The 16,490-nt window shown below is 44.0% G+C and overlaps 2 protein-coding genes across 6 annotated transcripts; one reads left to right on the plus strand and one right to left on the minus strand.

Annotated features, from left to right (window-relative positions):
• Positions 1-355: 355 nt before the first annotated feature.
• On the plus strand, positions 356-1,036 carry LOC109932104 (zinc finger protein 664-like). The gene has a single exon (XM_020531341.1). It carries the CDS (start codon positions 356-358, stop codon positions 1,034-1,036), a length of 681 nt encoding a protein of 226 aa, XP_020386930.1.
• Positions 1,037-12,669: 11,633 nt separating this feature from the next.
• On the minus strand, positions 12,670-16,126 carry LOC125487623 (gastrula zinc finger protein XlCGF8.2DB-like). Of its 5 annotated transcripts, none has more exons than XR_007265992.1 (3): positions 16,073-16,119; positions 13,187-14,515; positions 12,670-13,001 (listed from the first exon to the last, which is right to left on the minus strand). XR_007265992.1 is itself a non-coding variant. In XM_048619509.1 (2 exons), the coding sequence occupies exon 2, from the start codon at positions 14,406-14,408 to the stop codon at positions 13,533-13,535; it is 876 nt and encodes a 291-aa protein (XP_048475466.1). In that variant the 5' UTR covers positions 14,409-14,515; positions 16,073-16,126; the 3' UTR covers positions 12,670-13,532. The 5 variants fall into 5 exon arrangements, 3 of the variants coding, with proteins under 3 accessions (XP_048475466.1, XP_048475465.1, XP_048475467.1); XR_007265991.1 differs by having other exon boundaries at positions 16,044-16,117; XM_048619509.1 differs by having other exon boundaries at positions 12,670-14,515; positions 16,073-16,126.
• Positions 16,127-16,490: the final 364 nt, after the last annotated feature.

The following is a 16,490-nucleotide window of genomic DNA, read 5'->3' on the forward strand; positions in this document are numbered from 1 at the left end:
TGGCAAAGATGCACTACTGATCTTACATGGAGGATTTACAGAGATGGTGAAAGAATGGTAATGTATGTCCAAATCAATAATAACAACAGCATTGTACTTACGTAGCAGTTTTTTTAGTAAGGTTTTACTTGTATGTCATGAAACAATGTTTGAGGCCGAGCTGTATTAAGTGATACTTAGACATTGACCAAGTGTGTTCTTATAGGTTCTCTCTCTCACATTTTTTTCTGTTCTACATCTCTTTAACAGGGAAGATGGGAAAGATTTTCAGCCTGGAAACTGAAACCGCACATCAGATCAGGATTTGATGGAGTCACTCAATCTATGGTAACCTGAAAACCACAGAATTTTGTATATGGAAGGGAAAAGCCTCGTTCACAGTGCAGAGAAACAATACACGTGTTGTGTGTGTGGACAAGTCTACAGCCAATCATCTGACCTATCCAAACATAAATGGAATCACAGCAAGGAGAAACCCTGGAAATGTGGAGGGACTTTGGGAAGGGGTTCAGATTTCCAACCAAGCTGGAAACTCATCATTGCAGTTACACTGGGGAGAAGCCATTTACTTGCACCATGTGTGGGAAGGGATTCATTCAATCATTCCACCTCCCAAGACACGAGCGAGTTTATACTGGGGAGAGACCATTTACCCTGCCCTGAATGTGGGAAGGGATTCACAAATTCTTCCAACCTTCTGACGCACCAGCAAGTTCACACTGGGGAGAGACCATTCACTTCCCCTGTGTGGGGGAAGGGATTCACTCAGTCTTCCAGCCTACTTGAACACCAGCGAGCTCATACAGGAGAGAAGCCCTTCGCCTGCTCTCAGTATTTGAAGGGATTCACCGATGTATCCAACCTAATGTTACACCAGCGAGTTCACTCAAATGCAAGGCCATTCAGCTGCTTCCACTTCAGGACTTGCTTCAGGCATTTATCTGAACTCATGAGACAGCAGCTGACTCACACTGGAGGGGCACCAATTACCTGTCCTGAGTGTGGGAATGAGTTCACAGATTCATCCACCTCCTGAACACCAGTTTATTCACATTGGAGAGAGACTGTTCACCTGTTCATAAAGCAGGAAGGGATTTACTTGATTATGCATCCACTGAGACGCCTGTGAATACAGACAGAGAAGAGACCATTTAAATACTGAGACTGCAGAAAGTTATAAAATTTCTAGGAAACTGATTTTCCATCAGTGTATTTACTCTGGGAAGAGATGATCCAGGTGCTGTCATTACAGTTCTAGGTTCAAGTGATCATCTCAAGTCTGTTCAACAATGAATTGGTACTGGGGAGAGAATATAGCTGTAGCATTTAATAATGACAAATGTGTTGTCTACGTACCGGATCCATAGTTTAGGTTGAATGTGGGGGAGGGTGGTGTGTTCTAGTCTTTGCTTCTGCGAGGAGTCCTGAGATGGGTGACATCATTGGTGTACCGTTGATCTGTTTGTACATTTGACCATTAAAGACGAAGTGTGTGGTGAGGCAGAGGTCTAGTAATTTAAGTATGTTGTCCTTGCTGATGGAGCTGCTGGTCTGCATTGCTTTTCCACTAGTAAAGTGGCTTTATTCACATCAATTGACATCCCACTAGCTAAAGAAACAGCAGCCATGTTACTAGAGGAAACAGCAACACAGACCAGCAACTCCAAGAGCAAGGACAACATACTTAAATTACTAGACCTCTGCCTCAGCACACACTTGGTCTTTAATGGTCAAATATACAAACAGATCAACTACCAATGAGGTCACCCATCTCAGGACTCATCGCAGAGGCAGTCATGCAAAGACTAGAACACACTACCTTCTCCCGCATTCAACCTAAACTGTGGATCCAGTATATAAACGACACATTTGTCATTATTAAACGCAACAAATTAGAAGAGACGCACCACCTCATCAACAGCGTATTCACAGGGATTAAATTCACAAGGGAAGAAGAAACCAACAATCAATTTCCGTTTTTGGATGTTAAGGTAGAACGATTGACAAACGGGGAGTTCCAAACCTCAGTATACAGAAAAGCAACCCATACGGATCAAATACTCAACTTCCACAGCAACCACCCCAACGTCCACAAACAAAGCGGCATTAGGACGCTATTTAAATGGGCCAGGATACACTGCAACAGTCCAGAATTACGCAGGAAAGAGGAAGAACACTTATACAAGATCCTCGCTTTAAACAGATATCCCCACAACTTCATCCACAGATGCCTACAAAACAGACAACAGGAGGACACAGTATGACCTAACACACTGACCACGCTTCCCCACATCAGGAACGTATCAGAACTGACAACAAGACTCCTAAGACCACTAGGAATCATGGTGGCCCACAAGCCCACAGCCACTCTATGACAAACACTTACAAGGATTAAAGACCCCTTCCCACAACATGCAGAACCAACGTGGTTTACAAAATACCATGCAACGACTGCCACAAACATTACATCAGACAGACAGGAAGGAAACTAGCCATCAGAATACACAAACATCAGCTAGCAGCAAAACGGAATGATTAACTCTCCTTAATATTTGTACATTCAGACAATGAAGGCCATCAGTTTAACTGGGACAAAGTAATCATAGTAGCCCAAGCCAAACATAGACACACACAGGAATTCCTAGAGGCATGGTTCTCCACCCATACTTCAAATCAACAAACATATAGAATTGGACCCCATATACAAACCCATACAGATCAAAACCAGAAATGACAGTACTCACCATAACAGACCTGACAGTATAAATTCCAAGCGAAGTAGAATAACATTGCTTCATCGGAGGCTCTACTGATGATGTCACCTGGCATGGTGATGAAACATCTGAACAAAAACAAGCCAGCTCGGCGAGCAAGTCAAACTCAAAGGGGTAACTCCCCCTCCTCGCTTACTCATGCTTCTGTCACGCCTGTAGCTTCTGTATCCTAAAACATCGAGCTACCAGTCCTGCCCTTCTCCCAGCCACATTTCTGTTATGGCTAGAATATCCCAGTCCCCAGAGCCAATTCATACTCTGAGCTCATCTGCCTTACCAGTCAGACCTCGTGCTTTGAAATAAATGCACTTTAAACCAGAAGTCTTTTCCCTCCCTTTACTGTGCCCCTGGCTATCCTGAATAGTGAACTTGCTCTTGATGGCTATTGTATTTCCCCTGACTTCTTGATGGTCCCTCTCTTATTCAGAGTCCCACATGCCATGTCAAACTAGTTTAAACTAGTATATCCTGGTCATTCTTGATATTTTTACCCAGTGGTTTGAAGATTTCCTTGTCAGTAAAAAGTAATGCCTTCACCACAGTTAAAATCTGATGGGAACTGGTCTGTAACATAAGGAGCTTTCTAAAAAGGAGCACGAGAGAGAATGGTTCTCATTTCACAGCAGAATGAATGAAACAGCTCATTATCTTGTGGGTGTGGAGCAACATTTCCAAATACTCCACCACCCAGAGACCAGTGGGATGCTCCAGTGTTTTCCTCACTCTATAAAAATACTGAGAAAAGCTGTAAGAAAGGTGACTGGGTCATTGCTTTGCCTGATGCCTTAATTATCATGTTCTCCTCTCTTGTTCGCTGTCCCTTTCACAGCCCATTTCAGCTCATGACAAGTCAGTCAGTGCAGATTGTGCAACTCACCAGGTTCCACTTCCCCTTGATATTTATCAGACCACTGACAGGTTTCTCCAGAACATCCAACAAACTTAAGATTTCTGAAACAAAACCTGAAATTTCTGGAAAAAAACTCAGCAGGTCTGACAGCAAATGTGGACAGAAAGCAGAATTAACGTTTGGGTCCAGCAAGCCTTCTTCAGTTTGATGAGTCAATTGACTGTCAGATCTTAATAACTTGATTGTTTCCCATCTGTAAATCCTGTGCCCTAAAAAAGTTCATATAAAATTACACTGAACACACAGCAAAAAAAACAGGCTATTTGGCCAGAGCTGAAACTCATACTCACAGGCTTCTCTTTGTATTCCATTGATCTTACCTCAGCCTTTCCGCTTCTCTTTCTATTCCCATTTCTCACATGTAATCATCTAAGTTTATTTTGAAAGTATCTCATCTTTTTGCCTGAAACACTTCCTGAGGTGGCAGCTCCATACCCTACAAACAGTGTAGAAACACATTTCCCATTTCCTTGCTGGATTTATGAGGAACTATCGGGCGGTCGTGGTCCCTAGCTTAGAATCTTTCCCACAGATGGAAACATTGTCTCCAAGGTCCTACATGGCAGATTGGGCATAAAAATAAACCTCACAAGATCAAAGCATGAGTTACAACTTAGATCTGAAATTGATTCAATGACAGGAAGCAATGAATGATGGCTGATGAGTTATTTTTGTGACTGGATGGCTGTTTTTAGAGAGGTTTCACTTGGCTCAGTTCTGACTTCTTCATTCATGAATAATATCATTGATCTAGATGAGATGCAGGGACATGGAGTCATACAGCACGGAAACAGACCCTTCAGTCCAAACAGTCCATGCTGAACATAATCCAAAACTAAACGAGTCCCACCTGCCTGCTCCTGGCCCATATCCTTCCAACCTTTCCTATTCATGTACTTATCCAAATTGTGCCTACATCTATGACTTCCTCAGGAAGGTCATTCCACATGAACCACCCTCTGTGTAAAACAATTGCCCCTCATGTCTTTTAAAATCTCTGTTCTCACCTGAAAAAGGTGTCCCCTAGTCTTGAAATCCCCCATACTACGGAAAAGACACCAACCATTAACCCTATCTATCCTCCTCGCGATTTTATAAACTTCTTTAAGGTCAGATCTCAACCTCCTATGCTCCAGCGAAGAAGGTCCCAGCATACTCAGCCTTTCATTATAATTCAAACCTTCCATACGCAGCAACATCCTGGTAAATCTCTTTTGAAACTTCTCCAGCTTTATAATATCCTTCCTATAACTGGACACAGTGCTCTGGAACAGGCCTCTCCACTGTCCTGTACCACCTCAACAATGAATTCCCAACTCCAATACTCAAAAGGACTGGGCAATGAAGGCAGGCTTGCTAAATGCCTTTTTAACCACCCAGTCTATATGTGATGCAAACTTCAAAAAATTATGTACCTGAACCCATAGGTCCCTCTGCTCTACAACACTACCCAAGGCACGAAGTTATTTGTAGAAGTCTGTTTGTTGTACCAAAATGCAATACCTCACTTTTGTCCAGATTGAACTCCATTTGCAATTTTTCAGCCCATTGACTCATGAATAAGTTTACAGATGATACATATAAAAAATGGTTGAGTGCTTCTTATTGAAAATGAAAGTTGAAGATTACATGGGGATAACAATGGACTAGTTAGTTGAGAAAATTCATAAGAATTGGAGCAGGATTAGGCCATAATTCGTGAATGATCTGACTGCCTGTCCCTCGTCGATTAACAATCTGTTTATCTTAGCCTTAAATATGTTCAATAACTGAGCCTGCACTGCTCTCTATCCAAACATGCACAACCATTTGAGTGAAGAAATTCCTCTTCTTCTCTGTCTGAAATCAAAGACTCTATATTTAAACAGTTTCCTGTTCTAGATTCCTCCAGAAGAGGAATCATGGTCTCAGCAGCTAACCTATTAGGCCTCATCAGAGTTTTTTTTTCAATGAAATTACCACTCATTTTTCTAAACTTGATATGGAGCCAAATCTGTCCTCATATGATAATCCTCTCCTCTCTGGAATTGGTGTTCTGAACCCTCTCTGCACGGTTTTCAATGCAAATAGAGCTCTGCCTGCTACTGTGACAGTGATATGATGAATACACTGGTAATCAAGCCCTAATACCCCATTAGTCATACCACTTAGGTAAATGCATCAATGTGATCCCCAGAAACAGCCAACTAATTTCCATGTGTACTACTATCCAGAACAGAGAAGACTTTCACAGGCTTCTTTTAAAAGAAATACTTAATCAATTTATTATGAAACAAAATGAACTCTTAAAACTAGTGGCAAACACAAGTTAACAACTGATCTATAATCTGGAATAAGAACTATATCCCCATTTCTTAAAGGCACACTCACAAACACAAAAAAGAACTACAGAGAATAACTCCTTATGAAAGGAAAGGGCCACGCATCTGAAATCAATGTGTAGAATTTCATGAATCTTCATGATGCCACTTCTTGTCGAGGAAATTAAATTGCTAACAGCCACAGGATGGAAAATCTTTACCCAGTTCTGAGGAAGGGTCACCGGACTTGAAATGTTAACTCTGTTTTTTCCTTCACAGATGCTGCCAGACCTGCTGAGCTTTTCCAGCAACTTTGTTTTTGTTCCTGATTTACAGCATCCGCAGTTCTTTCGGTTTTTATTATGAAGATCTTTAGTTTGTTTTGAAATCAAGCTGGATCGAGTGTTTGGGAAGTGGTAACAGTTCAGCTTTTCAGGGATTATAAAGTAGTCAGAAATATAGATATTTGGAAATTTTTTGAAAAGCCTTGTTTTTTCAGCAAATCAGTGTCATAAACCACATCTCCTATACCCCTAAAAAACTTTAGTCATCATTTTCTCCTGTCATTTGGCTTCCTGCATTTAGCAGGTAAATGACAGCACACATTAAACTAGACCTTATTTTCCAAAGAAACCACAGTAAACAAAGACCTTTTAATTCCATAAATTGTCTGAACAGTTGCACATCTTCCAGTTATTCACATAGTACACAAGTGTAAATATGTATTCCCAACACTTGAGGTGCATTCCTACAAGTCCCTTGTACTTTTACAATGAGACTCACCAGAAGAGCTAACAATCCAAATATCTTACTGATTATTTGATGTATGTACATTTGTTTTGTGATCCAAGGATGCAGAGATCTCTCTGAACTCAGTATTCTGCTGTCCCTTTCCATATTGTGCTTCTCTATTCTTCGTACCAAATGGAAATCCTCACATTTTCCCACAATTATGCTTGTTCTGTCTTTTCTTTCTCCTACTCTCTACGTCACTTTTCAGGTCCTGTCTAACCTCCTCAAATCTTGCTTAGCAGCTTTAGCTAGTCGATCCTTTCATCCATCTCAGTAGTATTTAATGTTTTAACGAAGATCTGTAGCTCGGGTTGTGGGTGGAGTTGTTGGTTGGTTCACCAAGCTGACTGATTTTCATGCAAACGTTTCATCTCCCTTAGTAGGTGACATCATCAGTGCTGTGTAGCCTCCACTGAAGCACAGTTGTTCTGTCCTGCTCTGAATTTATATGGTCGGGTTTGTCATGGTGGGCAGTCTTGTTTCCAGTTTTGTACTGTATTGGTATGTAGATGCAGTCTATTTCAACATGTTTGTTTATAGCACTATTCACCTCGATCGACATGACACTAGCAAAAGGAAAGACTGGCCACATTACTGGACAATCCAAAAACACAAATCTCCAATGAAACCATCAGCAAGGACTACATTCTAAAATGACTAGACCTACGCCTTACCACACATTTCATCTTCAACAGCCAGGTATATGAACAATTTAATGGAACACCCATGGGTTCACCCATCTCGGGGCTCATAGCGGAAGCTGTTATGCAAAGACTGGAACACACAGCCCTCCCCCAAATCCAGCCTAAATATGGGTGATACCGTCGTGATCATTAAACGAGCAAAGTTAGAAGAAACACACCACCTTTTTAACAGCATATTCACCGGGATCAAGTTCACCAGAGAAGAAGAGAACAACAATGAATTTCCGTTTGTGGATGGTGGAATGAATGAACAAACAAAGAACAAAGAACAAAGAAAATTACAGCACAGGAACAGGCCCTTCAGCCCTCCAAGACTGCGCGGATCCAGATCATCTATCTAAACCTGTCGCCTATTTTCCAAGGATCTGTATCCCTCTGCTCCCTGCCCTTTCATCTATCTGTCTAGATACATCTTAAATGACGCTATCATGCCTGCCTCTACCACCTCTGCTGGCAATGCATTCCAGGCACCCACCACCCTCTGCGTAAAGAACATTCCACACATCTCCCTTAAACTTTTCTCCTCTCACCTTGAAATCGTGACCCCTAGTAATTGAGTCCCCCACTCTGGGAAAAAGCTTCTTACTATCCACCCTGTCTATACCTCTCATGATTTTGTAGACCTCAATCAGGTCCCCCCTCAACCTCCGTCTTTCTAATGTTAATAATCCTAATCTACTCAACTTCTCTTCATAGCTAGTGCCCTCCATACCAGGCAACATCCTGGTGAACCTCCTCTGCACCCTCTCCAAAGCATCCACATCCTTTCGGTAATGTGGTGACCAGAACTGTATGCAGTATTCCAAATGTGGTCGAACCAAAGTCCTATACAACTGCAACATGACCTGCCAACTCTTGTACTCAATACCCTGTCCGATGAATGAAAGCATGTCGTATGCCTTCTTGACCACTCTAACAACCTGCGTTGCCACCTTCAGGATACAATGGACCTGAACACCCAGATCTCTCTGTGCATCAATTTTCCCCAGGGCTTTCCCATTTACTGTATAGTTCGCTCTTGAATTGGATCTTCCAAAATGCATCACCTCGCATTTGCCTGGACTGAACTCCGTCTGCCATTTCTCCGCCCAACTCTCCAATCTATCTATATTCTGCTGCATTCTCCGACAGTCCCCTTCACTATCTGCTCCTCCACCAATCCTAGTGTCATCTGCAAACTTGCTAATCAGGCCATCTATACCTTCCTCCAGAGATAGTAGGAACTGCAGATGCTGGAAAATCTGAGATAACAAGGTGTAGAGCTGGATGAACACAGCAGGCCAAGCAGCATCATAGGAGCAGGAAGGCTGACATTTCGGGCCTAGATTTCTGAAGAAGGGTCTAGGCCCGAAACGTCAGCTTTCCTGCTCCTCTGATGCTGCTTGGCCTGCTGTGTTCATCTAGCTCTACACCTTGTTATCTCTATACCTTCCTCCAGATCATTTATGTACATCACAAACAACAGTGGTCCCTACACGGATCCCTGTGGAACACCACTGGTCACAGTTCAACATTTTGAGAAACTCCTTTCCACTACAACCTGTCTACTGTTGCCCAGCCAGTTCTCTATCCATCTAGCTAGTACACCCTGGAGCCCATGTGACTTCACTTTCTCCATCAGCCTACCATGGGGAACCTTATCAAACACCTTACTGAAGTCCATGTATATGACACCCACAGCCCTTCCCTCAATTATCAACTTTGTCACTTCCTGAAAGAATTCTATCAAGTTGGTAAGACATGACCTTCCCTGCACAAAACCATGCTGCCTATCACTAATAAGCCCATTTTCTTCCAAATGTAAATAGATCCTATCCCTCAGTATCTTCTCCAGCAGCATCCCTACCACTGACGTCAGGATCACTGGTCTATAATTACCTGGATTATCCTTGCTACCCTCCTTAAACAAGGGGACAACATTAGCAATTCTCCAGTCTTCCGGGACCTCACCCATGCTCAAGGATGCTGCAAAGATATCCGTTAAGGCCCAGCTATTTCCTCTCTCGCTTCCGTAAGTAACCTGGGATAGATCACATCCGGACCTGGGGACTTGCCCACCCCAATGCCTTTCAGAATACCCAACACATCCCTCCTCCTTATGCCAACTTGATCTAGAGTAATCAAACATCTATCCCTAACCTCAACATCCGTCATGTCCCTCTCCTCGGTGAATACCGACGCAAAGTACTCATTAAGAATCTCACTTGTTTTCTCTGACTCCTCACATAACTTCCCTCCTTTGTCCTTGAGTGGGCCAACCCTTTCTCTAGTTACCCTCTTGCTCCTCATGTACGAATAAAAGGCTTTGTGATTTTCCTTAACCCTGTTTGCTAAAGATATTTCATGACCCCTTTTAGCCCTCTTAATTCCTCGTTTCAGATTGGTCCTACTTTCCCGATATTATTCCAAAGCTTCGTCTGTTTTCAGTCGCCTAGACCTTATGTATGCTTCCTTTTTCGTCTTTGCTAGTCTCACAATTTCACCTGTCATCCATGGTTCCTTAATCTTGCCCTTTCTATCCCTCATTTTCACAGGGACATGTCTGTCCTGCACTCTAATCAACCTCTCTTTAAAAGCTTCCCACATATCAAATGTGGATTTACCCTCAAACAGCTGCACCCAATCCACATTCCCCAGCTCCTGCCGAATTTTGCATAGTTGGCCTTTCCCCAGTTTAGCACTCTTCCTTTAGGACCACTCTCGTCTTTGTCCATGAGTATTCTGAAAATTACGGAATTGTGATCACTATTCCCAAAGTAATCCCCTATTGAAATATCAACCACCTGGCCGGGGTCATTCCCCAACACCAGGTCCAGTATGGCCCCTTCCCGAGTTGGACTATTTACATACTGCTCTATAAAACCCTCCTGGATGCTCCTTACAGATTATGCTCCATCTAAACCCCTAACACTAAGTGAATCCCAGTCAATGTTGGGAAAATTAAAATCTCCCATCACCACCACCCTGTTGCTCCTACATCTTTCAATAATCTGTCTACATATTTGTACCTCTATCTCACGCTTGCTGTTGGGAGGCCTGTTGTACAGCCCCAACATTGTTACCGCACCCTTCCTATTTCTGAGCTCTGCCCATATTGCCTCACTGCTCAAGTCCTCCACAGTGCCCTCCTTTAGCACAGCTGTGATATCCTCGTTGACCAGTAATGCAACTCCTCCACCCCTTTTACCTCCCTCTCTATCCCGCCTGAAGCATCTATATCCTGGGATATTTAGTTGCCAATCTTCTCCTTCCCTCAACCAAGTCTCAGTAATAGCAATAACATCATACTCCCAGGTACCAATCCAAGCCCGAAGTTCATCTGCCTTACCTACTGCACTTCTCGCATTAAAACAAATGCACCTCAGACCACCTGTCCCTTTGCGTTCATCATCTGCTCTCTGCCTACTCTTCCCCTTAGTCACACTGACTTCATTATCTAGTTCCTTACAGGCTTTAGTTACTACCTCCTTACTGTCCACTAACCTCCTCATTTGGTTCCCATCCCTCTGCCACATTGGTTTAAACCGTCCCCAACAGCGTTAGCAAAAGCACCCCCTCAGACATTGGTTCCAGTTCTGCCCAGGTGTAGACCGTCCGATTTGTAGTAGTCCCACCTCCCCCAGAACCGGTCCCAATGTCCCAAAAATCTGAACCCCTCCCTCCTGCACCATCTCTCAAGCCACTCATTTATCCTGCCTATTCTTTCATTTTTACTCTGACTAGCACGTGGCACTGGTAGCAATCCTGAGATTACTACCTCTGAGGTCCTACTTTTTAACTTGGCTCCTAACTCCCTAAATTCTGCTTGTAGGACCTCATCCCATTTATTACCTATATCATTGGTGCCTATATGCACCACGACAGCTGGCTGTTCACCCTCCCCGTTCAGAATGTCCTGCAGTCGATCTGAGACATCCCTGACCCATGCACCTGGGAGGCAACGTACCATTCGGGAGTCTCGTTTTCGACCACTGAACCACCTATCTACTCCCCTTACAGTCAAATCACCTATGACTATAGCCCTTCCACTCTTTTTCCCGCCCTTCTGTACAGCAGAGCCGGCCACGGTGCCATGAACCACTGCCCAAATATATCAGTTCACTCACCTTCCCAGAGCGCAATTCGACCGCTCCCACTCAGCTCTGCCGCCGAAATGAAGAACTTACTTTCCCGTCAGCCCCCTGGTCCTCGCTCTCACTGTTCCCGCTGCTGCTGCAAAAATGGAGGCCGCTGATTCCATGAGGTAAGTCTTTTAAAATGAAAAGCTCACCTTCCCAGCAGTCCACTCGCACTTTCTCCCAACTCCCGCCGCTGAACAAACGGCAGTGAATTCCTTACCAGCATACGCAGAAAGACTACACACACAGACCAAATCCTGAATTACAACAGTAACCATCCTTGCATCCACAAACAGAGCTGTGTCAAGACTCTGTTTAGATGAGTGGTAATTCACTGCAACATCCCGGAGCTGCGCAAAAACGAAGAGGAACGCCTAGACAGAGTCTTTGCAAACAAGGGTTATCCTAACAGTTTCGTCCGTCAATGTCTGGCAAACAAACAACACCAAGAAGAACCTGTATGCCCCAATACACTTGGCCATCCTCTCCCTATGTTAGAACACATCAGAGCTGACTACAAGACTCCTACGACCTCTTGGAATAAGGACAGCACACAAACCAACAACCACACTTTGCCAGTTACTCTCAAAGATGAAAGACCCCATATCCACAATGAGCAGGACAAATGTGATATACAAAATACCATGCAGCAACTGTGAGAAACACTACATAGCTCAGACGGGCAGGAAACCCGCCACCAGGACACATGAGCATCAACTCGACCAACTCATTCTCGTTTCAATACACCCCAACATAGAAGGACATCAGTTTAACTGGGACAAAGTTACAGTACTAGGACAAGCAAGACAAAGAGAAGTACGAGAATTCCTGGAGGCCTGGTTTTCAAGCACTGTGATAAACAAACGTGTTGAAATAGACTCCATCTACATAACCACTACAGTACAAAACCGGAAACAAGACTGCCCACCATAACAGATCCGACCATATAAATTCAGAGCAGGACAGAACAACAGTGTTTCAGTAGAGGTTACACAGCACTGACAATGTCACCTAGAAGGAAGACGAAACGTTTGCATGAAAACCAGTCAGCTCTGTATGTGAAAATGCATTCGGAGCTCCACTCTGCTAGTCAGTTCTCTCGCTCTTTCTTTCTTTATCCTTCCTTTATTTTCTCCCTTCTTCTCTCTCCCTCTGTAGTTATTCTATAAACCCCTAACCCATTTTAACTACCTACCTAAGGAGTCGGGATGGAGCCGGATGCGACTGGGAATCACATGGCAGGAGCTGAATGCGTGGATTGTGACCTGCAGTGACGGCAAATCGAGGGTGGGCCGGAGCGACGGCAGTGGATCAAGAGTGGGCTGGCAAGAGCGGGTCTGTGAGGCATCCCAGAGCCGGACACTGGCAGCGGCATGGTGAGGGCTGGAAAGCCCTGAGTGGGACTGCGGCAATAGAAAGGAAAGTTGGACTTTCTTAAGTTTTTTTTTCTTATCTTATTCTAAGTTAATGTGAATAGCACCACATATGTACATACTTTTCACTGGATCTTAACATTGAATACACGTGACAGTAAATGATTCAATTCAATTCATGATACTATATCACCCCCAACAACATGAACTCTTACTTTGCACAGAAACCTTTTACATGGCATCTTATTGAATGCTTGTTGAAAATTCAAATATACAACATGTAGTGTTCTTTCCCCTTGCCACAACCTTGAAGAGGTCCATGCTCCTTATTCTTGTTGGAGGTGAGAATTGAGGAAACGGGGAGTGGGAAGGCATCTCTCAAGGAAATGACTTATGTTATCGATTTTAAAATGATGCAACACAGTTTATTTAACACTGAGTTGATTTGGTTTTTGTCCAGAATTAATATTCTTGAAAAGTGGGTTGATGTTTTTAGCTTCAGCAGAAAGTGATCCCAATGAATATTGTTCAGTCCTGAATGCGATTATCATGACGATCCCATCATTGCAGTTTGTGAATTTGCTGGTGCCTCAACAGAGTGGATGAGTGAGCAAATCTCTTTCCACACACAGAGCAGATGAATGGTCTCTCCCCACTGTGAACTCGCTGGTGGGTCAGCAGGGTAGATGATTGAGTAAATGCCTTCCCACATTCAGGGCAGGTGAACGGTCTCTCCCCAGTGTGAACTAGCCGGTGTTGCAGCAGATCAGTCGACCGAGTGAACCCCTTCCCACACTCAGGGCAGGTGAATGGCCTCTCCCCAGTGTGAACCTGTTGGTGTTTCAACAGGTTAGATGAATTAGTGAATCCTTTCCCACACTCAGGGCAGGTGAATGGCCTCTCCCCAGTGTGAGTGTGCCGATGAGTTAGCAAGCGGGATGACCGAGTGAATCCCTTCCCGCATTCTGTACAGGTGAACGGGCTTTCCCCGGTGTGAGTGCGCTGGTGCACAGTGAGGTCAGATAATTGCCTGAACCCATTCCCACAGTGAGAGCACCTGAACGGTCTCTCATCGGTGTGAACACGTTGATGACGCATCAGTTCCCCTGAACTTTTAAAGCTCTTCCCACACTCTGGGCATGTAAATGGTCTCTGGTCAGAATGAACTCGCTGGTGAGCCAATAGGTTGCATGACAAAGTGAACCCTTTCCCACACTCAGAGCAGGTGAATGGCCTTTCTCCAGTGTGACTGCGCCGATGAGATTCCAGCTCAACTGGATAGTTGAATCTCTTCTCACAGTCTCCACATTTCCATGGTTTCTCCCCAGTGTGACTGGATTTGTGTCTCAACAGTTCAGATGATTGGCTGAAGCCTTGTCCACACACAGAACATGTATATGCTTTTTCTCCAATGTGAATACTGCAATTTCCTTCCATATTCAAAATCCAATGATATTTAGGTCACAACAAAATGGGCTGCTGTCAGGTCCTGGCATGATGTTTGGTTTGGGCTTCCAGACTGCAAATCCTTCCTTTCCAATAATCTATGAAAACAGAGAAAAGAGAGTGAAAGTTGACCCACAAAAACACAAAGGCAGTTTGTGAAACTGATCTGGATGAACCTGGTCATTTGTGGGGCTGGCATTAGGGAGGTGAGAATAAGAACAGTCAGTGTCATAAAAACTCAACAGAGTCACTCATTTCTATTAGGGAAAGGGAACTTTTCACCTGGTCTGGCTTGACACAAGACTTTGACTTCAATGGGAGGACAGAAAATGACAGAGAGAGTAGAATAGGCAGGGGCGATGGAGACAATTTATACATCTATATACATAATATGTCAATCAACACTTTGAAAGACTCCCAAACTTTCAACCTCTACCTGTAAGGACCTGAGCAGCCTCAAAATTCCCCTTCAGATCACACATCACCCTAACTTGTCTGACTTCCAGTAATGGATGAGCAGAAATATCCTCTATTTAAATATTTCAACAGTAAAGCCATTCTCTTCAGTTTCCACAACAAACACCACCCTCAAACCTACAAATCCATTCCCTATTGAGGGTAAACTAAACTAAACTGCTCACAAATGTAGTGTCTTATTTCACCCCCAACTAATATTGACCACAGTTTTGTATTATTGTCCAGGTTGCCTTTTTCCATTGAAGTAACATAACTCAACTTGTCCTCTGCCTCAACTCATCTACTTCTGGAACACTGATCTATTCCTTTGTTATCTCTACACTGGACTAGTCAAATATACCTCCTGACTGGTGTCCCACACTCAATGCCTCAGAAACTTGCAATTGTCAAAATTTCTGCTGCTGATGACCTCTGTAACTAAATTTCATTCACGTTCTGATCACCACGCTCCATACTCATCAAAAACAGGCTCCCAGTCTCAATCACTCCCCCATTAGCATTGTCAACACTGACCCACAAAGACTAGTGTTCTTATTCGCTCAATAGCACCGTGCTCATTAACCTACACAGGTTCCCGGTTATTCTATCCCCGATCACACAGTCCTCAGGGACTTACAGTCAAGCAGCACCTCAATTTAAACTCTTATCCACCTCCATCCCCCATTACCTGGCCCATTCCTGTTTGCAGTCCCACTGCTGTTTGAATTGACAGTCAGAGACAAAGATACATCCGCTCCTGAGGGATCGAGTGACTGCCAGAAGTATGAGTCTTGGATCGAGCTCCCTATCTTCAAATTCTGCTCTTGTAATAGTCTGAGAAAAAGTTATCCCTGTCAGTTCAAGTCTAAAACTGCAGATGAGACAAACATTTCTTTCGGTTTGAGTTCGCTAGTTGAGTCCTCTCCAAACCCCTCGAAACATTAAGGGTGCACATGCGCACCGCTGCAACTAGCCCCTATAAAGATGGCCACCGCGCACACATCTTGTGGATTTTTGCCCCTAATAAAGATGCCGGCCCTTTCGCCGCCAAAGACACGTAATTATTTCCCGGTTTGTCACAAACGTAGGACCTGGAGCATCTAGTTTACGTCTGGACACAGTTCCGATGTTTATAAATTCCGGGAGTCCACAGTGGCTGTATTATCATACCCGAATTCTTCCCATTTTCCGTCTCCTACCTCTTGAGACTCCGCTTTGTCGCCCACCCATCCGACAGCCTGCTCCTGCGCAGTGTGTTTGTTTGTGGTAACGTTTTAGGACCGTGTGTCCTGATTGGTAGGAGGACAACAGGCTCCTGAGTCCTCCAGCCCCGCCCCGCAATTGGTGTGGGGCAGGAGGAGGACATTCTGCCCATTGCAGCCACACTGGCCCTCCGCTGGAGCAATTGGACTCCATTCCAATCCCTTGCACATTGTTCCCGTTTTAAAAAAAATCTAACCCCCTCTCGAATGCTTCAAATAAACCTGCCTGCACCGCAGGTCCAGGCGATGTATCTCAGATCCTAAATACAGGCTGCGTGAAAAACTTTATTCTCACCTCGCATTTGCTCATTTTGCAAAACGCTTTACAACTTTTCCCTCTGGTTGTTAGTCTGTT

This window comes from Rhincodon typus, chromosome 43 (genome assembly GCF_021869965.1).
Source record: "Rhincodon typus isolate 14 chromosome 43, sRhiTyp1.1, whole genome shotgun sequence".
Taxonomy (NCBI): Eukaryota; Metazoa; Chordata; class Chondrichthyes; order Orectolobiformes; family Rhincodontidae; genus Rhincodon; species Rhincodon typus.

What these genes read in the sequence shown, in the direction of transcription:
- LOC109932104 (XM_020531341.1), top strand. Translation starts at nt 356, where the DNA reads ATGGAAGGGAAAAGCCTCGTTCACAGTGCAGAGAAACAATACACGTGT.
- LOC125487623 (XM_048619509.1), bottom strand. Translation starts at nt 14,408, where the DNA reads ATGGAAGGAAATTGCAGTATTCACATTGGAGAAAAAGCATATACATGT.